This window comes from Uloborus diversus, chromosome 10 (genome assembly GCF_026930045.1).
Source record: "Uloborus diversus isolate 005 chromosome 10, Udiv.v.3.1, whole genome shotgun sequence".
In the NCBI taxonomy this organism is placed as follows: domain Eukaryota; kingdom Metazoa; phylum Arthropoda; class Arachnida; order Araneae; family Uloboridae; genus Uloborus; species Uloborus diversus.
Genome location: NC_072740.1, coordinates 33,323,752 through 33,346,686, shown reverse-complemented (window position 1 = coordinate 33,346,686; position 22,935 = coordinate 33,323,752). Strand labels below are relative to the sequence as shown.

The following is a 22,935-nucleotide window of genomic DNA, read 5'->3' as shown; positions in this document are numbered from 1 at the left end:
AGTAAATAGTAATTTATTTAATTGATATGTACACCTTAGGAATTTTTAATGCTTTTAATTATTTATTTTTTTTTAATTAGAGGTTATTCAAATTACCAAAACTAAAGATTGCTTCTCGCTAAAAATATTTACTGCACGGTTCATTTAAAAAATGCAATTGTTGAACTGAACAATTTGATATTCATGGTAGTGAAGATATATCTCCAAACAAATGCAAAAATAAAAGATGCAAAATATTTTTTATGATAGTTTTCTGATACTTTATTTTCAAAATGTTTTTGTAAAAAGAAATACTGTAGATTCTCGAAAACCCGAGGTAATTGGGGCTCACGTCATCTCGGATTACTGAAAACTCAGATTATCCGGAAAGATCTTCCAGATAAACAAATTTACACTATTCGGACGACATGACAAGGAGCACTTTTCACTTTCTTGTACAAATAAGAGGAAGCATTGTCTTCACAAAAAATTCATCATGCAAAGTTCAACATTAATTTTCCTTTTAACTACGTCCAAACGAATTTTGACTTTAGTTTTTAAACATATTTGCGAATCTGTAGCTTACCAAAACGTGCATTTTGACTGCTTGAATCCATTTTGACAAGATTTGTCATAACGTCTATGTGAGTGAACGGGTATGTATGTATTTTGGGTAACAGCCTGGCTATAAGGCGGTAACTTACTGAATAACACCAAAGCAGTTAGTTACTTGTAAAAGGTTTAAATTTTGCAGCAAGTTGACCTACTTTTTTAAATACAATAAAATATTCCAAAAGGTATGGTTAACACGTTCTTTGTGTCAAAACAAAGTCAATTTTACTTCTCAATTTATTATCTCTGAGGCATCTCTTGATACATGATTTGGTATCAAGTATCTTGTAGTCGATGAATATTTTGTTCCGCTTAGAAAGTGTTGTTGAAACCAACCTCAGAATGTGTTTTTATTATTTACTGTATGTAATTAATAAGTTTTGCAGTAGCAAAAGTTTTCTATTTTCTGATTTTAGTGAAAATCATTTTTAGCTAAAAAATTTAACTCATAATATAAATGAAGCACCTCAGATTAAGTGGAACCTTGAACTTTTGAAACTCTATTGTGTGATCAAATTCAAAGAACAAGCATGATATTAAATATCAATTTTAAAAATAAAATCTACCTTATACTAAATCAGTTGACACATAAATATGTATTTTTAAAACAACTTTTAAACAGGAATGGAAACTATCAATCTTCCTAGTTTTATACTTTTATCAAAGTCTGTACCTATAAATTTTTGACCCTCCTGTAAAAAGAAACACTAAGTATTCCCATCCAGTAAGCTTCCTCCCCTCCCCCTTATCTTGACAGTTTTGGCAATACCTTTAAGATGTTTTCCACAATTCAGGGTCATGGGTGCAAGACCTTCCGTCTCAGGACGGATTTCCGTCTTGGGCAAAATTTCCCAAGACAGAAGTCGGGATGGAAAAAAATTCGATCACTTTCCTTCAGTTTTAATTTAAAAAAGAAAAATTGAGTGTTTGAAAAATATGCTTTAATATTACTGGATTGTTCCATAACCACGAGTTGACATCGAAATTCTCTCGATTTTCAGCCATGGGCTTGTTTTGTTTGCAACGTGCTTTTGGAGGAGTGACTTTTAGACTCACGGCGTTTGGCTTTTTTTAATTAAAGCTCTGTTATCCCAACTCACTGCAGTTGCTCGCTATTCTCCCTGAATTTTAGAAGTAATCATCTCTAATTGAAAATTTAGCCTTTTTTCTTGCTATTTTCAATCATCCTTTCGATTTTTTTCATTAGCTTTTTTGCAAGTTTCACACCCATAAATGAAAATTATGTGGGCTCTTAAAATGTTTTAGAGTTGAATCTGAAACACTGATTGAGAGTGATTGTTGACGAGATGAAATGTTTATGCCACAGCGTAGTGTGTCCACATACCAGAACATGCTGAAGTATTGAAATGCTATATTGGCTATTTTTGAGTGAGTTAAGAGTTAGGGAATCAGGAGTCTTTCTCGAAACATTTTCGAAATTGAAGTCTTAAAACTTTAGGTTGTCTGTGGCAGTGTGGGGAGGGGAGTTGCTCTTTCAATAGAAAAATATGTCTTAAACACAAACTTACATTGCTTTTAGTAAGCACAATGAGAGTGGAGGGGGGTATTCTGCTGCTAAGCCAAAAATGTTTCCGTTTCTGAAATTTTAAAAGCTCTGTTTTAGGCTATCTTTGGATGACTTAAGGGGAAAAAGTGTAGGAAGCTTCTTTCAAAAAGTTTCTGAAATTAAAGAATTAAAACTTTTAGGTGGTCATAAGTCGCGTTTATAGGTAAAGGGGGTACTATTCCTAGAAAAAAATTTAGAAACTGAAGCCTTAAAAATTCAAATTTATTACATTTATGGTGAACTGAGAGGAAGGGGTTCGGGAGTTCTCTTCCTTTTTGGTGCTGAAATATTTAACACGCCACTTTAGGCTATATTTGAGTGCCTTAAAAGGGATGTGATTCGGCGGTCCTGCCAGGGGTAAGGATTCAGTTCCCGTATTTCTTTTTTTAATTAAATGAAACAAGGGTGCCCATATGTGCGGGCTCGAGCCCCCTCTCTTCCTTTGAATTCAGAACTTCCTTGCTTTTAGTACTTTTTTCTTTGCAAAAATGTAAAAACATTTCTTCTCCAGCAATTAATGAATAAGTTATTAAAAATGTCAAATTTTAATAACTCTTTAATCTGTACTGAAATCAGTTTCTATGGAGAAAATATTCTGCTAAACCATGGGGAAAATATCTGACCCCCCCCCCCCTTAAAATTTTGCATATGGGCACCCTGAATGAATATTGGAAATTGTACCTTGTGATGTGTATCGAGGGCCCTCCCTGGGGTGAGGATTTAGTTCCCCTATTGCTTTTATTTAATTATTGAATATTGGAAAGTGAACTTTGTTTGAAAAATGTATCCACTTCACTGAAGTGGTTTTTTATGGCTAATTTCAACACCTGCTATCTTATAAAAGAATTCTTTTTCAAATGGTGACTGAGGGGGAATGGTGCCAGTTCCTTATCATTAGTCGCCCATACCCTTCCCCCACCTTTCCTTCTTTTCCGGTTTGTTAGCGCTACCTTCGGTAGACTTTCCGATCAGAACTGATTTATGTTGCAAAAATGAAAATCTTATGTCTCAAGCAATTTCATTGCTGCAATAAAAAGTTTACACTAAGTTAAATACTAATGGCAGGGAGCTGCAAACGCTTTTATCCCTAATATTATCCAACATCGTCTAAAATTGCATTTTTGGAACTTCAATTTCGAAATATTGCCGAAGGAGAATTCCTGAACTTCATCCCTTCGATAATGCATTCAAAAAGTGTATAAACGTCATGAAACATGAAGTGCAATTTCGTTTTTAAAGATTTAATTTTGGGGAGAGCCCAGAGCGCCCCCTCCTTTCTCTAATATTTTTGAAGGTCACCCAATATTGTGGTTTTGGGACTATCAGTTTGAAATAATTGACGTAGGAGTCCCTGAACCCCTCATTTCCCTGAACTTTACCAAAATGGCCTACCATTGCGTTTTTTGGACCACAATTTAAAAAAAATTCTGGGGGAGACCCCCAAAACCCCCCATTAATGGCGGTTTTTAGGTTTTTTTGGAATTACGAAATCAAAATGCTTAAATATTACAATTTAAAGTCTTTAAATTCAAATGAAACACATATTCCGAAACTGGCATTGCTAAAATCGACAACATTTATACACATAAATTTTTCCCTTGTGTGGGGGGGGGGGGGGGATAAAAATATTTTCAGTCTTGAACACATCACTAAACTTACACCCATGTTCAGGGTTCATAAACCAAATACTAATGAAATCCATGGCAAAACAGACCTATAGCAAAATATTTTATTATAAAAATGGACCTTTTGCAATATTTTTCATTTCAAAGCATCCTTCTTAAAACTCTTCCTTTAAAAACAGAACTTTTAATCTCTAAACTTGACCTTTTGCAACTCATTCTAATCAATGCACAGCATAGCATACTTGAAAACTTTGCATTTTAGCTGCTTTTGCTGGGTCCATCCCAATTTTTTATGCATTTTGACGTCTGATTACATTTTCTTTAAGACTTTGTTATTTTAATTCACTGTGTGAGTTTACAACTTGGACATCAGTAGTTTTATTTTTACTATGACTTTTAACCCTGCTCATATTTTAACTTCTGTATAGCCAATTTGACACATGTCATTTTGCAATGCCTAATTGAAACTTTCAGTCCTATTGCATCTAAGTAGACTCAAACAAGCTTCAATTGTTAAAATTAGTTTCACAGGCTTTATCTTTTGTGTCTGAAGATTTTAGAAAATAAATTTTAAAAAATTTATAAGGACATTTGAAATGTCAGAAATTCTGCAATCCACAACCCTTGGTCTCAAGTCATATTGCCAACTTTAGTATGTAAAAATGGGTATATGTAATAATCATTACAAACCTAACAAAATACTTCTAGTTTTTCTGCTAGAAATGACTAGACCCCGAAGAGTTCTTATTTTTCCTACTTTTTAGAGCTCTCTCCTTATTTTCCTACCTTTTCCTTTTTTTTCCTACTTTTTCTTTCTTTAGTATAGCACTTCTAATTGTGCATTGATTCTTATTTTTTCAATGCCGCATCGATAATTTTCTTAATGTTTCAATTTTGAAAAGCAAAAGAAACAAGCGGATCCTGAGCTTTTCACACTACAGTAATTTCTGGAAAGAACGCCGCGGCGTTTGCTTGTTTGCAGTTAAATTTTCGTAAGTGACTTTTTTGCCGTTGCGGCATTTATGATTGACTTTTCTTTTTATCTCCCCGACTTCAGTCCTACTGTTTTAACGAAACAATAAAGAAAAGATACTGGCACATTCTGATGCAACTATATATTATTTACCCGTCAGTTAGAAGCTTTAATTAAAGTAAACGGCCGACTTCAAAAAGTGCGGGAAAAGCCAAAATTTCCTATTCGCCAGTTTTTTGTATAGTTGATTACAAGTGAAATGGAGCTCTATTTAAACAGAAAGGCAATATAAAACCTTAAAAGGAATGTAAGGAAGCAGAAAATGAAAAACCTGTACCTGTACATATTTTATCGATGTTAGTACAAAATAAAAGCTACAGGTATACAAAATAAAAGCGCAAAAAAGGACCACTTCAAAAATAATCGAGGAAACTAACTTTTTTCATACATAAATATGATTATGGTTCGTTCTAAATTGCAAATATGATTATAAAATTTATAACATTTCATTTTTCCCCCCTTGCAAAGAGTAGTTGCAAAAAAAAAAAAAAATCTGCAAAACCTAGATGGACTATGATGGAGAAAAATCGGAAATCAATTTGAATGTGAGATTCTGTTTTTATTTCTTCACTTTTTTAAAAGTTGGGGGATAGAGCCACAAGCAAATATGTACTGATTTTTTTTTTTTCTTTTTGATGGGTATTTTCTACTCTGATATATCATCAATATCGAGGTGTTGCTCATCATTTTTATGTGCTGATGTGTTTATGGCAATGCGTCATTCTGCACATTTTCTTTAAAAATTTTTTTGACATACTCTTACTCTTTTCTGGGTGCGGCAATAGTACCGATGCGGCGTATCTACTGTAAGTTATTATACTTGGGGCGCCTTATCAAAAGTAGGGGGGAGAAAGAGATATATGCAGGCATTTGATGCCAGGTGCTCCTCCCTCACTCTCAATTTTGTAAACAATTTCTGATTAAATATTTTTACTGTATGGTGAGGATTGAGAGAAACTACATGCCTTCCTTTCTATGCACAGAGAAACATTCATAACTGATCTTTGTCTTTGATAAAAATGTTATGTTTACCATCATGTTTTTTCCTTTTTTTTCCGCAACAAAAATTTTGGAGCAAGAAGGGGGTAAAAATCATCAGACCATTAAAACAATATTAGTTTTTATTGCTTGATTAAAATTAAAACTGGCCAATCATTTTTATTTTTCCCCCGGGGGTGGCTAACGAAGGATGTATACTGTGAATGCAAATTTCATCTGAAAACAACAAAAACCGCACAAACTCTTGTATAGTTAAGCATTAATTTTCCAAAGCCAGGGAGGGGAGAAATTGACCCCACTGACCCCAATAATTGACGTGCCCGAAACAAAAATTTATGTTGAATGCTAAAAATACATAACATAATACAAACCCTTCAGTTTACATATTTCATTATTTATTTAGTTTTATCATTTTATTATAAATTTTATGTCCCATATTTAAGAACAAATTTATTTTAGTTCTGCACTTTCAGTCTATTTCCTTTTTTTTTCAAATTCAAATATCTGCCCCTGCTTATGCAAAAATGCATGTCAGCTGCTGATTATTTTTAACTAAAACTGATTTAATGTTTGCTTTGCTTTTCGTATCATAGTTTCTGACAACAGGAGCTGAAAGTGTATTTTAAATGATAAATGAATGCTCTCGAAGGAATGTTTTCGTTTTTGACAAAACAAATCTTTAACAAAAATGGTTTTATTGTACCAAAATATAAATTTTGTTGTTATTATTTTATTTATTTTTTTTTTTTTTTTTTTGCAATCGCTATATTGCATTTTATTCTTTAACTATTAAAAATTTTATTACTGTATTGTTGAAATGTGTTTCTTTGTTTGGATTTTTTTTTTTTTTTTTTTTTCATATTTTTGTAATTAATATCTTTGTTTCGACCAGTTTATTTTTCATACTGGTGATTGTCAGATTGTTTCTTTTGTTTTATTTTTGCTGCTCGGTCTTATATTAAACTCCTTTGATACTTCATAAGTACTTTTGGTTTATTTTTGGGACAGTTTTGAATCAAAAATACTATTAGTTTATTTTACATTAGAAATGAAATTTACGCTGAATTTGTTTTCTCTTGACGTGTGTGTAGTCCTATCTCTTCCTATTTTTTCCTACTATTTTAAGTGATTTTTTTCCTACTTTTCCTACTTTTTAAAATTTTGATTCCTTATTTCCTACTTTTTTCCTCCAAAAAACCACTTCAGGGTCTGAATGACAAAAATGGTTACAATTTAGAGAGATTCATATTCTAAAGTGATCTCAAAGGTAGAAAAAAAGGTGAATAACCTTATAAAATTGAAGATTCACAGCCCTCAAATTAGCATAATAGAAATTGTTGAGCAAAGCCTACTATTTTTCCTTTAAAAATACTGAAAATAAATCCAAAAAACGATATGAACCTCAAATCACAATAAATTCATGTGATACATATATGGTTCATTCTCCAGAAAACGTAACTTTTGAATGCAGATATTTTTCAATTTCGCAACCTTTTGTTTTTCTTTTTTTTTTATTCTTACATGAAAGTGTTACCCACTAGAAGTAACCATGAACAATGGCCCAGCTAAGTTCCAATTATTTTACTTATAAATAAAAAAAATCAAAAATGGCTTGTTCATGGAAATAAAAAAAAGAAACTTTTAATATTAAAAAATCAAGGCCAATTTATTATCAAAGTAGTAATTTTGTTAATTGGGCAAACAATCAGCTATTTTAATGTTTAGTGGGAGTATAATATTAAGCTCTCTTAATTAAAGTACGGCTTGATTAGCAGTTTCAAATGTGTATTAAAAAATAGTATTTTGTAAATTTTAGGATATACTGGCAATTTATAATTTTGGTAGAATTCCTATTATTGATGTATTTCTCCTTAATCAGTTACTTTCACCTCAGAAATAATGACATTGATAAAGTGTGTCAGGGAGGTGAGATTCATGGAGGTGAGGATCTTCCCATAGGTCTAATAGATACATTTTTCATGTAAAAATTCTTTTCTTTGTTGCTAAAATCTGCACATGTTAAGCATATAAAAACCTAGCTAGCATTTCCAAGCAAATTATTCTGTAGAATTAATTCTCTTACCTAGTTTATCTAAAGCATCAGCAATCTGTCTGTTAAGTATAACTTTGTTTATTCAATATTGCGCGTAGGGGGAAAGGCTGGTTTCATCTTCTACATAAACTCAGTTAAACCTCAACAGATGCATACATGATTCTGCATCTTTTTTTTTTTTTTTGGTTACAAAACTAGTAGTTATCAGTTTCATACATCCATTTTCGTTGAAACTTTGGAAACAAAACTTTTGATAGCAAAATGTTTTGTAGATGAACAATGTTATCAGATGGAACATTAAAAATGATTTCTTTAAATACAGAAAAGGGATCCGCTAAAAATTTCAAACTTAGAACATAGAAATTTTACTTTCATATCTGTTATAATCAAATTTAGAGTATCTTGACATATCAATTCGAGCAACATTAAAATTAAAAAATGGATAACTAACAAATCTCTTTTGAAAAGTTTGTCTGAACAGCAACAACAAAAATATATAAATACCATATATATTCACGTGTTAGTCGATTTCACTTATAAGTTGACTCCCGTACTTTTAGGAGTAAAATCAGGAAAAAGTTGGAACGCCCACGTATAAGTCGAGCCCCTACTTTCAGAAAAAATCAGGAACGTTTTGCCGCTAATTTTGAATATGAACGTCATAAAAAGGAGGAAAATAAAATGCAATGAACATTTTTATTTTTAAAAATGACTAATTAATTTTCTTTTGCACAAAAAGGGTTCATTTTTATGATCGCGATTTTTGCAGAGTTCGATTTTGCTGTTACGATTTTTGATACTTATGCTTTTATCTTAAATAAATATCAATAAATTTCTGTGCTGTAGCCATGTTTTACATTATTTTTAAAACAATGAGCATTAATTTGCAAATATCAGGAAAATTCGCGAATATGGCGATTCCCGCACTTTTCGTGTATTTGGCTGTTTATTGTAATTATTTAGTCTTTATTTCACAACTACACCATGTAAAATTAGAGCAGAATAAGCAAGTATTTACTCTATGGCTCTCTGCTTAAAAGAAATGGTCTAAAATTAGCAAAATGTTCAAGTTTTTGAGTGTTTTTCTTCCAAGAATTGCCTTGCGTGTAAGTTGACCCCCTGACTTTTAACCTCATTTTTTGTATTAAATTTCTCGACTTATATGCATGTATATATGGTACATAAAATAATCCATAGTATTGGACTCACACATAAGTCCAAAAAACTTTTCATTGTAAAAAAAAATATTTTTTTAATATTGGAAGCATCAATTGTTGCATAGACAGTCACATTGCAGTTCTTGAGTAAAGAACCTTTCTGTATTATTCAATTTACATTAACAGATATGATTAGGATTCAAAAGGAACTGTGGTATGATGCTTATAGTGTAGCATCAATGTTTATATGGATGCACTGCCCCCATTGAAACAATGGGGGGTGAAGCATCCGTAGAATATAAATATACATGCAGTATTATAATCATACTTAAGTTTCTCTTTAATCTTAATTATATCTTTGAATGTAAGTTGAATCATACAGGAAGATTCACTACTAAAGAACTGCGATGCAACTCTGACTATGCAAAATGCTATGCTTTCATTTTTTTACAGCCTAAAAATATTTTTAGACATGGAGTTCATAGTACTCAATGGGGTAAGAATGAGTCCTAGGCTGTTTTTATGCCAAAAAATATGAAAAAATTAAAAAGTGAAAAACATACGAGTAGAAAAAGAAAGATTAGTTTTGATTTTTTAAATATTTTAGGGAAGAAGACACCCATGAGTCTCACAACTTGCTCCTAATGTTCATGCTTTTGAACTTTTCACCTGATTAGCCTCTAAGAAAAGTGTTAATGTTAATGTAATGCTCCTTTTCCCTACAAATAAATGATTGCAAAGAAAGTGCCGAAAATTTTAAACATTGGAGTACGCCATTTCCATCAAGTGGGATGTGATGGGGTAAAACAGTGGTCATATTTGGATTAAGGGAATCATTTTACATACGAATTATCAAGAATGGTGTTTGAAGCATTTTGAAGAGGTTACTTTGCCACCCAGTGTTTTTCATTTCATTAGTAGTAGAAAAAACGTTTTATTTTTAAATCCCAACTTAACATTTTATAAATTCACTTTGAATTACTTTAGCTTCTTGACGTATAATAATGTCTGGAGATGTCATTCATTTCATGCGCTCATAAATATGCTTTCGCGTTTCTTTCAGGTCATTCATTTTAAGTATCACCAAAAACTGGCATCATGGAAATGTCATTCATTTTATATGCTATTTCAGACTTTTTAGAATCTCTAAGACATCAATGTATATTAAGGAGTAAATACATGCTTAACATATTTCCTTGTTAAAATTATTTTTTTTTACAAACAAATTTACTCTCTTTAGGCATCTGGTTTCTGTTATGTTAACGATATTGTCATTGCCATATTAGAGCTTTTGAAGTAAGTTTGAACTCAAATTTTTGTTATATAGAAAAGCGTTTTGTTAAATTTGGTAATATTAAATGCAGAAATTTTTTTGAAGCCTGTAAATATTTCTAGTATTGCTTAGATTATTTTTGTGTATGTATATATATATGTGTGTGTGTGTATGCCTTTACTGTCAGGTATGGCATGAACTTCTTTCTTCCTTCATTTTTATAACATGATAACAATTTTAGTGCATATTTTAGTACGATTGGTGTACATTATTTTAATATGAATCGTCGATTTTTTTTTTTAATAGTTTACAACCAGGGATCTCACTGGAGGAAATTTGGGTCTGTTAACGGACCCTTCACAAAAGTCCGATCAACCAAAATGGACCTTTCACAAAATTCAGATCAACCAAAACAGACCCTTTACAAAATTCTGAAAAATCAAAATGGATCTTTCACAAATTGTTTATTAAAAGAGCGCATCCAAAATCAGAATAATGCATGTTTCCAAGCATAAATTGATAGTTTTTGGAAATTTTTATAAAGTTAAGTGAGAGGAATCGCCTTATACAAGATCAGCTAATTTAAAAAAAAAAAAAAAAACGCACTCTTGTGATACTCCTGCAGGCGATAAATAACATACTTTCAAATAAATACAATGCTTGTTAGATAAATAAATACCTTTGTGCTGAACAGTGAAGTAAGAAATAACAAAGTCAAAAAAGCACAAATGCAGATTACTGCAGACATGTGTTTCAGCGTTACAGGAAACTCCTTTTTCAATGGAAAAAGTAATGAGCTTATGGATAAAAAGACATCCAACAAAAGCCAAGAGCTAGATAAGTATACAGCTTAACCCGTTCGCACCCAGCGTCACGCGGACGCTACGCAACAATTCCTCTCTTATCAGCCCAGCGGCACGTAACCGCTACGCGCTCTGATCGACGCTGACGTCCCAGCGTCACATATACGCTTTCTCGAAATGGAACGAATTAAATGAATATTTAAACGATAATAGATGGCGCTAAATGGCTATAACTTTGATCTTATTCGAGTCACATGGTATTTGACCTTCATGTATAGGCTTTAGTTTTTTATTTGGGCCTCTCAATGGGATAGATTTTTTTTTATGTAAACATCAGTGAATCACTGCTCTGCGCGAATGATTTATGAGGTCTCAATTGCTCTTGTTTATATCTTTCCTTCTCTTTTTTTGTTACGAGTAATTGAAAGAGATATACATCTAGCTGAATAAATTATGGGGGAGGGGAGGATGGTTAAAATATTTTTGCGTATGTGTTCCAGACTTTTGGGATTCCCCGTTCGATGAGAGTACTGGAATGATTTCAAGCGGCACTGAAGTTTATGATTATTTTTGAATCCTTTCTGATATTGTTCTTCTTTATTTATTCTTTTTCATTTGGAGACTGGAACATTGCAATAAAAATGGTTAGCGAAGTGAGTGAAAGGGAATGTTTTCGAGAGAATTATGAAGCAATTTTGAGACTTGTTGCGTGGGAATTGAACTAGTTTAAATTTGTTGACCTAAGTTGTTTTAATTAAATTTACATATTTTTTTGCTACATTTCTTTTTCTTTGATTTCACACTCAAGATGTCTAACTATAACTTTGTTTTTGTGCACATATTATTTAACTTTGTGCACATAGTTCAAGTTTTAGTTTTCTACTTTTTTCACTCCCTTCTAATAATGTAATAGTCTTTATATTAATAATTAGTAATTAGTAGTACATTGTTACAGCAAATTCAAAATTTCAAGTCATTATTTTGATATGCTAATTTTATATGAATATTTTTGCTCAGTTAGGCTTAACTGCTGTAAAGGCTCGGGCCGATGGCGCCGTTCCATTTCGGAACGTTCGGTCCCGTAGCTGCGCTTCGTTTTCCATGCGCTGGTCCTCAAGGGGTTAAAAGATAAAAATAGTGGATTAGCCAAACACCAATAAGAAAATTATAAACCGATAAGGAGCCAATAGGATTGCAAACAAAGGCCAGGAGCTCTCTCTGAGGCACAGTAAATCTGAAAAAAAGAATTCAATGGGACAAAGATTAAGCCAAAGCTTAGACAAAAAGAAAATGTCATTAACCATGAACCGCAAGAAAAGAAAAGCTGAATGAAAGAAAAAGCACCAGGAAATAAAATAAACAAACAAAAATTTTTGGAAAAAATTTCGGATAAGAAAAAGGGGGGGGGGGATGTCAACCATGACAAAAAAAAATAAAAAGAAGCAAAGCAAGATGTTTTGCCATTCTTTCCATCTGTAAGCTATCAGGTTGCTAAGATTCTAAAACATTTCCGATTCCAGGCGGTATTCTCTCCTATTAATAAACTCTCTTTCATTCTCTTCTCTTAAAGATCCTATTCACCCTCTTAATTGTTGTGGAATTTATAAAATTAATTATAGTTGTAAACTTGCCTATATTAAACAGACTCTGTGTGCTTTAAAATTTCGCTTGAAAGAACATCAAAATTATGTCAGAAAACAGTTAAATAAGTCTAGTATTGCTCAGAAATTGTTGGGATTTAAATCACTCTTTTGATTTTAACTCTTATCAGATTATCCAAAAATGCCCAAATTCATCAGATCTTGACTTTTGGGAATCTTTCCATATTTTAAGGAACAGAATATTTTGAGGAATAGGATTGAAGACAGGATGAGGAACAGGATCATAACTTAGTTAATGATCTTAAAGCAATTCCATATTTTTCCAATGTCTGGCTTAAATATCTTTATCACTGTCCTTTCCCCATCCATTATTTTCTTATTTTTTTCTATTTTGTACACTTTTTTATTTTTCCATTCATTTTTATCTATCTTACTTTTTTATTTTTAACTTTTTTGTCATGGTTGACATTCCCCCCTCCCCCCCACCTCTTTTTTAATCTTTATTTTTTCCTTTTCTGAAAATTTTTGTTTTTGTTTATTTCATTTCCTGGTGTTTTTTTTTTTTTCTTTCATTCAGATTTTTCTTTCTTGCGGTTCAGGGTTAATGACATTTTCTTTTTGTTTAAGCTTTGGCTTAATCTTTGTCCAATTAAATTCTTTCTTTCAGATTTACTGTACCTCAGAGAGAGCTCTTAACCTTTGTTTTCATTCCTATTGGTTCGTTATCGTTTTATAATTTTCTCATTGGTGTTTGGCTAATCCGCTATTTTTATCTTTTAAGCTGTATGCTTATCTAGCTCTTGGCTTTTGTCAGATGTCTTTTCATCCATAAGCCCATTACTTTTTGTATTGAAAAAGGCGCTTCCTGTAACACCGAAGCACGTGTCTGCAGTAATCTGCTATTTGTGCTTTTTTGACGTTGTTATTTCTTACTTTACAATGCTTGTTCTTTGTTTCTTAAAAAGATATGAACAGCTGAAAGTCAGTTTTGTTTTAAATAATTTTGCTTGTTAATCACAGCTGTTTTGCAGCGGTGTTGTTATAAACTTCTCTGAAAAGGCAACGTAAGCTCTTTTCTCGCTGCTTATGATTTGAATATCAATAGTAAAAATAATAATATATCAGCAAAATAAACTTTAAACTGCAAATGGATATTAGGTGTAGGGAGAAGTGATTGCTTCAGATCTTTAAAATTATCGCTAGGGTCTGGCATTATAAATTAGTGTTTGGTGTTAAACCTTTAATAGTGACTTAATTAGAAAATATTCTCATCATTTTACCAGCTTAGCAATATTTGCGTTTTTAACGTTATTTTGAGAGAAAATTATATGAGTTTGAATTTTGATGCTAACAAAGATGATTAACTTAATAAGCTTTTTTATTTATGCTTTTTATACTTTTGATGCCTTCATTTTGAAAAATGCAATCTGTTTACATCTGATTTAAGAATCATATTTTATTCTCTTTTCAAGCTAACTTCGCTTTATTAGGAGGCAAATGAATAAAAAGTCTCTGTATTTCTGTTACAATGCTTATTTTGAGCTTTTTATACTAAATTCCTTTTTTTTTTCTCTATGCTGAATCTATGGTTTAATTTAATTTTTTGCTTGAATTGTGTCAATAGATATTAATGATATGTTTATCATAGGCCTCTAAATTGCAATTCAATGTTAATTTTACAATAATACAGAACTATATTGTGTTGTCTAATTTTATAATTTATTTTTATATCAAAGAATGAAAAATTTTATTTGTTCATTTTAGATTCCATGCTCGTGTCTTATACATTGATATTGATATTCATCATGGAGATGGGGTGCAAGAAGCATTTTACCTAACTGATCGTGTAATGACTGTGTCCTTCCACAAGTTTGGGAATTATTTTTTCCCAGGAACAGGTACTGCATCGAATAATCCTTAAAATTTTTGTTTTTTCAATGTACTTTCTGCATTTCCCCGATTTTCGCTGTTTTTATTTTTTTTTCCCTTTGCAATTCATGTTTTTAAGTGTATGTAAAATTACTAATCCTGTCTCGTACACTATAGTACCAAAAATATTGGGACACTTTCAGAAATACATTTGTACAGATTTCTCGAGAAATAAGAGATTAATTGATCTGTAACTTAAGTTAAAACCCTAGTTGATCTCCCAATTCATAAGAAATTTCCAGTTCAATATCTTAAAAATTTCGAAAGATATCAGTGATATAATGAGTCAAATTTCAATAACCGTGGATAGACCACAAATCGTGAGGAGTCATTCACAAATTTGCAACACTTGCCTGCAATCGCTGAATGTGATTCGTGATAAAAACAGATTATATGGGAACCATCCCTCACAATGCCTCACCTATCCGGTGCACATCCTTTTGTATCTGGTAAATATTTTAACATTTTTGACAATCAGAAGTTTATATTATATATATATATATATATATATATATATATATATTGAAAACCTTTTAAATAGGAAAAAATTAGAGTAACATAAACCAGAAGCCCAAAAATGCGCAAAGCAGCCAAACAAATAAGCCAGATAAATATAAACATCAATAAAACAATAAACAGACAAGGTTACAACACAGGTAAATGACAGAGATGAAGCCAGTACTCTTTAGCAGTGGAAACTTCATTCTATGCTCGAAAGACCAAAAATTTTAATACTGAAACTAAGAATAGGATGTCCAATTCCGAAAAAAGTCAACATTCAGGATTACATTGGGCAAAAGCACCACATGTCAAAAATGAATGCAGATTTTTGGAACTAAGACCTAAAACTAAGCCCTGGGGTTTCGTCTTGGACATTTGAAGCCAAGGCTATCAATAATGTCCCTCCACTGTACCACCAGCAAAAATCAAAAGTCTTACCTATGTGTCTGGGTGTAAAAGTAAAATCCGCGTCCATCGGGGTCATTTCCGTGCCAGTCGATAACAACAAAATCAATCCAATAAATATAAAAGCTAAATAAATAAGTGTGTCATCCATAAAAATAGTTCCAAAGACATTCCATGTCGACCGAAAAACTTAATTCACCAAAACATCTTTAACTGGAGGATGTTTTTTTTTCCGTCATTAACTGAAGGATTTTTATCCGTCTTTCTTCAAGTTTCTACATCACCTTTCATTTATTTTATTTTTTTAAAAATAATAATGAGTGAAATTTGTTTAAAAAAAAATCTTTGAGTTAAAAATATTCAACAGTTACAGCTTATTTATCAGCTAGCTCTACTCCCTCCTCCCCCATCCTATTTCTTTTCTTATTTCTCTTTTTTTCCTACTTCGTCTAAAAATAAGAAATCTCCCATCGTTTCTCCCAGGTTTGCAAACTATTTTTAAAGTGAGGTATTATTAAAATTAATGTTTTTAATTACTTTATAGTTTATATCATCTAAAGATTTTAATAAGAATGAAATAATGCTTTAGAAACTTTTCTTAATCGTACTCAGTGTATCTCAATAGTGTATATTTTTTTCTGATAGTTTTGGACTGTCTGTAAAATAAATTGCTTTTGTGACTCATGTTTGGTAAATTGGTTGTGAAATTCTTCGATTAATTTTGCTCCTCTTTCAGTTGTATCATTAACAACTTTCAGCATTTTAACGCTCTCTCCTCTTTAAAGAGCTTTCTTCTTTACCACGAATCGGGATCAAATAGGGAAAAATCTTTTAGCATTTGTAACTTAGCAAACTGTTTTATTTACTTTTGTAATTGATTCTATAAAGAGGAAGATCTTTACTAATAAAGTATTCCAGATCAGATTTTATACAGTCAAAAATGAAATTTTTTATACAGTCATCAGACACGTCTTTCTTATCACAAGCATTTTTCGACTCGTCTTTTCCTATCTTCAAAGTTAATTCCTTCATCTAATACGAACAAAGCTACTAGTTCATCCCCTAAATACCACAAGTGATTTATGAATTTTTCAATCGCTGCTTCAGCTGCATGCTTGTCATCATTTTGTACGCTCCTAGTTTTTTAGACACATTATATTATTTAAATGAGCCTCGATTGGGTTGCTGCAAAAAAACCATATCTTCATACAACATTTAACTGTAAAAAGCTCTGTAGAACAGCATTTAAGGGTAAGTTAAGCTTAACTCTTCATGTAAAGTCAATTTAAATTGTTTCCTATATATATATAATTTTTAAAACAATAAATTCTTTTTTTCACCCATCTGGCTCAGAGATAAGCTCCATGTTGCTGAAAACACATCCCTCTAGGAGGTACTTCACCACGAAATATTATTACAACTTATGAGAATTCTCTGTAATCGTAAAGGGAAAGATCTTTCTCAATTCCGCTTTTTACGAACACGAATATGTCAGCAACTTCGTCTTTTAGAATTTAAGTGATATGTGCACTTGATTCAAATATAAGTTCTGAATGATGGAGATCTTTCCACAAAATTTTGAAGCACTTAAATAATGGAATATCAGCTCTAGAACTAAGAGAGGCAAGACATTTTTTAATGACACACTCTGCAGTACAATTTCAAGTGCATGACAATAGCAATCCAAATGTCGTTCATCATCATCTTTCTGTTTTTGCTCTAAAAAATTGCATGCGCAATTTATACGGCCGATATTGCAAGCCGTTGTATCAAACACTACAGCTTGAACAGTTAGCAATAAAGAGCAATCATCTAAGATATCATATACAACTGAAGAAATTTCAAGTCCAGTACCTGAAGATATCTCAGGAATTCTGAGCAGTTGTACAACATTAGGACCTAAAGCTATCACGACCTATCGGCGTTCTTTTTCCAGTTACATCTGGAAGTAGCTTTGTATACCAGGAAATAACTATAAAATCTAAATTTAAATTCATGAAATTTGATTTTACCTCTCGAAGATTTTCTCCTGCTCTCTTAAGGGATGTACGATAGATCACAAGGTCATTTGGACTTAAATTTACTGCATCTACATAGGCTGTTAATAAATGAACAGCATCTTTATCCCTAAGGTGGCATTTGTCTAACAGTGATGAAAGGCGAGCCGATATGAATAGTTATCAAGCTTTTTTGCGTTGTGGTAGACCAGATGTAAAAAATAATAATTTAAAGTATAGATTTTTACATTATTCCGATCTGGATTTTTTTTAAATTTATATTTTAGATATGGAAAATACAGTATATATATATTTATGTTAGAGTAATCAAGGATTTTTCAAAATTTATATCTTAAAAATAAAAACTAAATAAGCATATTTATAACTAAAGAACTCAAATTAAAATATAGTTGCCATTACTTATATTTATAGCATTGAAACCTTGCGACCATATTTGCCACACCTATTACATAGACAGGAAATTTTGTAAATCAACGACCCCAAAGCCTGGTGGAAGCAATTTGTTGTTGTCAAAGATCATTCATTAATGGCCTTTAGAATCCCTACAGTCCATCTTGGTGAAAAGAAATTTTTCCTTGCAGCTTGGTTTAGAATGATCGCAGAAGAGCGGTATGTTTGAACCAAGGCCATTGGTGTACATGTACCCTCTGTAACATGTAAAATTTTACAGAATGAAAGTGAGAGAATGGTTTGTCTGGAAGTAGCAGCACCTATTAAGGTTCAAAATTACATTAAATATAAAACATAAGAATATTTTTACATAAAAATGAAAAAAAACCACAATTTTTTCTTCGAAACTCGAAAAAGGGGGCCTAGGGGCACGTGTTAATATTCATGGATTGACTTAAAATTTTGCAAGGATCATTTACTTGTATAATGGAACACATTGAGGGGGGGGGCGTCGCGTAAAATAAGGACCACCCTAATATATATATATATATATATATGTGAATCTGAAGCTGTTTTGTTATATTCTACTTTAGATTAGCTTGTTTTGGGTTTTATTTTATGAAATTTAAAAAAAAATTATTTTTGAAAAACATGCAGCATTAAAAACATCCTTCAGAAAAAAAAAGTGCTTTTCGTATTTGCAATTTCAACTCAGTTTATGCGTCTTATGTATATTTTATTTATTTATTTATTCATTTTGTTTATTTTATCTTATTTTATTTATTTATTTATTTTTTTGGAAGTTGTTTTTATATATGCTACTTTAGATTAGTTCATTTTACTTTTTTTATTTTAAATATACAGATTTTTTTTTTTTTTTTTTTTCATATTCTATGTGCAGATCTTCATTGATTGAACTTAAATCAAAATCAAGCTTGCAAAATTTAATATTGAACTTCATTAATTTTTTCAAGCTTGATTTTAATTATTATTATTTTATTATTTATTACAGAATTTTTGAAAAAGTTTAAATGTTTATAAATGTGGCTATGATATTTTTTAATGGTGCATTTATGTGTATCATGATGTTGATGTCTGCTAAAATATTTAGTAGAGCAGTGCATTATTACTAGGTTGATTCTTATGGCGGAGGAGTGAACCACCTTTTAAAATTTAAATGCCATCTCAAATTTTGGCCACTCTGTATATTTTTATTATATGTGTTTTAACTGAAATAAGTATTTTTAGTGTTGAAATAGGGATCAATGAGTCTGAACTTGCACATTTATTGACTATATTAAGTTATTAACTAAAAGCAGAATCAAGTTCAGTGTACATTTAAGCAGCATTTGCATAAATTTTGTTGTGCTGACTTCTATAAAATGATTCTTATGTACTGATTTTTAAATTTACTTGATGATAGTTACAATATCTTGGCAGCAGAAAAAATTTTTTCCAGAGAAATAGTTGTAGGGCAAGGTTAAAAAAAATTAGATTATTACCAATTGTTGTTCAAAAGAAAATAAATGAGTAAGATGCATATTTTTTATTTTTCAATTAAAAAGAAACTAAATATGACTTGCTATAAAAATTTGAAATGTACAAATAGACTTCCTTTCAACTCAATTGTTTAGGTGAGTGGTTAATTGAAAAAAATCACTGAAATCTAAAGAAATGAACATTGCTTCAACTAGAATTCAAGCAACATTGTTAATTTGATCAATATTTTTCTTTATAATAAATTTACTGTTTTAACTCAGATGCACAACCTTTTGGAAACAATGGGCCCCACAATGACTTTAGTTGGTTATGTTGAGAGCCACTTCAAAAAATGTTTGTGGGGTCGGGGGGGGGGGGTCAAAATCATAAAAATGCATGCACACTCATACAGAGATAATGGCAATAAATCAATAAATGAAAATGTTCACATAAAAATGAATAAAGTTTCAAATTAGCAGGTATAACTTAAGATACTAATTAAAATAATTTTTTCAACTATGCACAGATATCTAAAATTAATAAAAACATTTAATTAATGTAGATTTCTTGGAATGCAAAAGAATTCATTGATATCATAATATTGTGTCAAATTTACCTTACAATTTATAGTGCTTTAAAAATGTAGTTGTAGCAAGACACAATCTATGCTTTTATGATACACGCGATTGCTGGAGCTTAGGTTTCTTGATAGATCTTGGTTAAATTTGGCATCTCTGGCAACATGGAGATGCTTAATAAAATGACAAATTGAGAATAAACAGACTCCAACCATTACCAAAATCTCTTCTAAAGCCATTGCTATATTTGGTTGTGTTTCTTTGTGTTTACCCTAAAATCTCCCTACCTTTTTTCTTTTGCACAATCATTTAAATTTTATTGTTTATCTTTAGTTTGTATTGTCAGGCATTTAAACTTTTTGTCATCCCCTTTTAGTTCCCAATTTTAAAAGCTTAAAATTATGCATATTTGTAGGTGACATGTATGAACTGGGTGCTGATACTGGTCGTTATTATTCAGTAAATGTACCCTTAAGGGAGGGTATTGATGATACTAGTAAGTATTTTTAAAATTTTAATTTGAAAGTTCTATGTACAATAAAGATTGCATTGCATTTTCGTTGTTTCTAACTACAGATGTAGCAATGTTTATACACAATGTGTAGAGCATCTTAAAATTAATATGGTATTTGGTTGTTATTGATATTGATACAGGTTGTTCCTTAAATCTTTCTTTCTTTATGATAATTTGTTGTACAAAAGAAGAACAGTGGTTTATAAGGTAGTGCTCTGCGCTTCCATGCCGCAAACCCAGGTTCGAATCCCAGGTTGAGCATGGTCGACTCAGCCTTTCATCTCTTCAGTGGATCAAAAAAATGAGTGCCAAGCTCCCAAGCATACTTGGGAGCAAGACCCTGAGGGTTCTGCATTTGGTTGACCTACAACCAGAACATCTGCCTTGTGCCCCAGAACCTTTGATCTCGTAAACTGAGATCACCCCAGTAGGTCTTGACCCCTATAGGCTGTTGCACCACTGAGTTTAGTTTATTGTACAGAAACAAATGTGATTAAGCAAATACTTGTTTTGATATTTTGTAAAGATTTTATCGACAATCCTTGTTCCATTTAATTTTATTTTAAGTATCATTGGTAGTTCAAAGAGGATCAAGACGTTCTAAATCGTGGAATATATTGTTCAGCATTTGGGCACATAGATGCACCAACATTGCACCCTTCCTTGAGAGATTGGGATACAAAAAGAACAGAGTAATTAAAATGTACTCAAGGTCAGGATCATGAATAATGTCTAGTGCCAACCTTGTTGTTTAAAAATACAAGTTGAAAATTGGAATAATGAAAATTGGAAAATTTTGGGGCTGCTAAGGTTGTGTGCCTAATTTTATTAGTTTCTGTGCAGTAAATTCTTGGAATCTTAGAGAGAAAAAAATATTGGTTGTTAGAAAGCTAAATACTTACAATAACTGGTCTTATTTATTAGGAAAAAACTCACTATGGTTTTTGGCTTTCCTTAGAGTCTCTTAGATACTATTATTTTTTCTTGTATGTCTGATCTAAATTAAAGTGGTTCTTTGCAAATAAGATAGAGGTATTGCCTTGGAGTGTTTTTGACTCATTTATTTTTCTGTGACTTTTTTGAAAAATCTTAAATTTGAAATGCAATATTAGGAGTCTTGTCATTTTATGTGTTCGACCTGTGATTTAAAAAGAGAAGGGAAAAAAAGGAAGAAAAATAATTGGCTTCATAAGGTTTTTACAAAACTTTTTTCAAATTGCCTTAAATTTCTCTTGAAAGCTCCCAAAAGTTAAGCTTCATCTTATGCTTTTATTTTTCTTATTACTGAGAAAGAAGGTTTCAACTTAATATTTAATTTATGGCTTCATGTGAACTAAATGTAAGGATAATATAATTGAAAAGAATTATTTTGATCTCTTTCAGTTTAATTCCTTCAGGTAGCTTGGTAATAGAGGGATAAAATTGAATATATGTATATATATATAATAATAAAAGTGAAAAATATTGAAAAGACCACACCAAAAGCCCATAGATGCGCAACGCAGCAAAACTAAAAAGCCAAGTAAATATAAAATTAAGCAAACAGAATTTCAAATATTAAACAAATTATAAATAATTAATGATGATAAAAAGGAAAATTGCAAACAGCTATTAAATAGGAAAAGATAAAGTATGAATCCAGAGCTCATCAGCCGTGGAGGATTCATTAATTATGGTCTGATAATTAGCCATCCGCAGTTATCGGAACTTGTTTTCCTAATTAGTCGAGGCGAAACCCCCTGCTTTTAGTTTTAGGTTTGAGCTCTAGTTTATTGTTTTTAGTTTAGCAAGTGGTGCTTTTGCCCAATGTTACTCTATATTGCATGTACTGGAGCTTAAACATTCTCTTTTAGTTCATAGTTAAATTTTTGGTCTTTTGACCATAATTAATGAATCCTCCACGGCTGATGAGCTCTGGATTCATACTTTATCTTTTCCTATTTAATAGCTGTTTGCAATTTTCCTTTTTATCATCATTAATTATTTATAATTTGTTTCATATTTGAAATTCTGTTTGCTTAATTTTATATATATATATATATATATATATATATATATATATATATATATATATATATATATAATGCCCTTCAAGTTAGTTGAAATCTGTTACCTTTCCCATTCACGAGTCTATAATTGTTACTGGGAAAATCTTAAAACCATACCAAGCAGGAGCTTCAGAACACAATAAAAAATTTTCTTTGAGAAATGTTAAATCAATGAAAGTGTTTTTATTTTAAAAAAAAGTTTCTTTTTTTTCTTTTTAGGTTTAACAATTTTAAATGGGCTTTACTTCATTCAGTTTTGTGTATGAAAAGGTGTATTGAAACATGCTATCATTTTTTATCTCTGAGCCTTATAGATGTCCCTTTTTGTCCATGATTATGTAAATTTCCTGATTCACATTCTTTTGCTATTT

The 22,935-nt window shown here is 31.2% G+C and overlaps 1 protein-coding gene across 2 annotated transcripts in view; it reads left to right on the top strand.

The window, feature by feature from the left end:
- LOC129231808 (histone deacetylase 3-like) overlaps positions 1-22,935 on the top strand; it is an 86,440-nt gene that overhangs the window by 25,920 nt on the left and 37,585 nt on the right. For both annotated transcript variants that reach the window (XM_054866185.1, XM_054866184.1), the window contains exons 6-8: positions 10,266-10,321; positions 14,467-14,600; positions 20,418-20,498. In XM_054866185.1, coding sequence (XP_054722160.1) covers positions 10,266-10,321; positions 14,467-14,600; positions 20,418-20,498 — 271 coding nt within the window. The remainder of the gene's footprint in view (positions 1-10,265; positions 10,322-14,466; positions 14,601-20,417; positions 20,499-22,935) is intronic.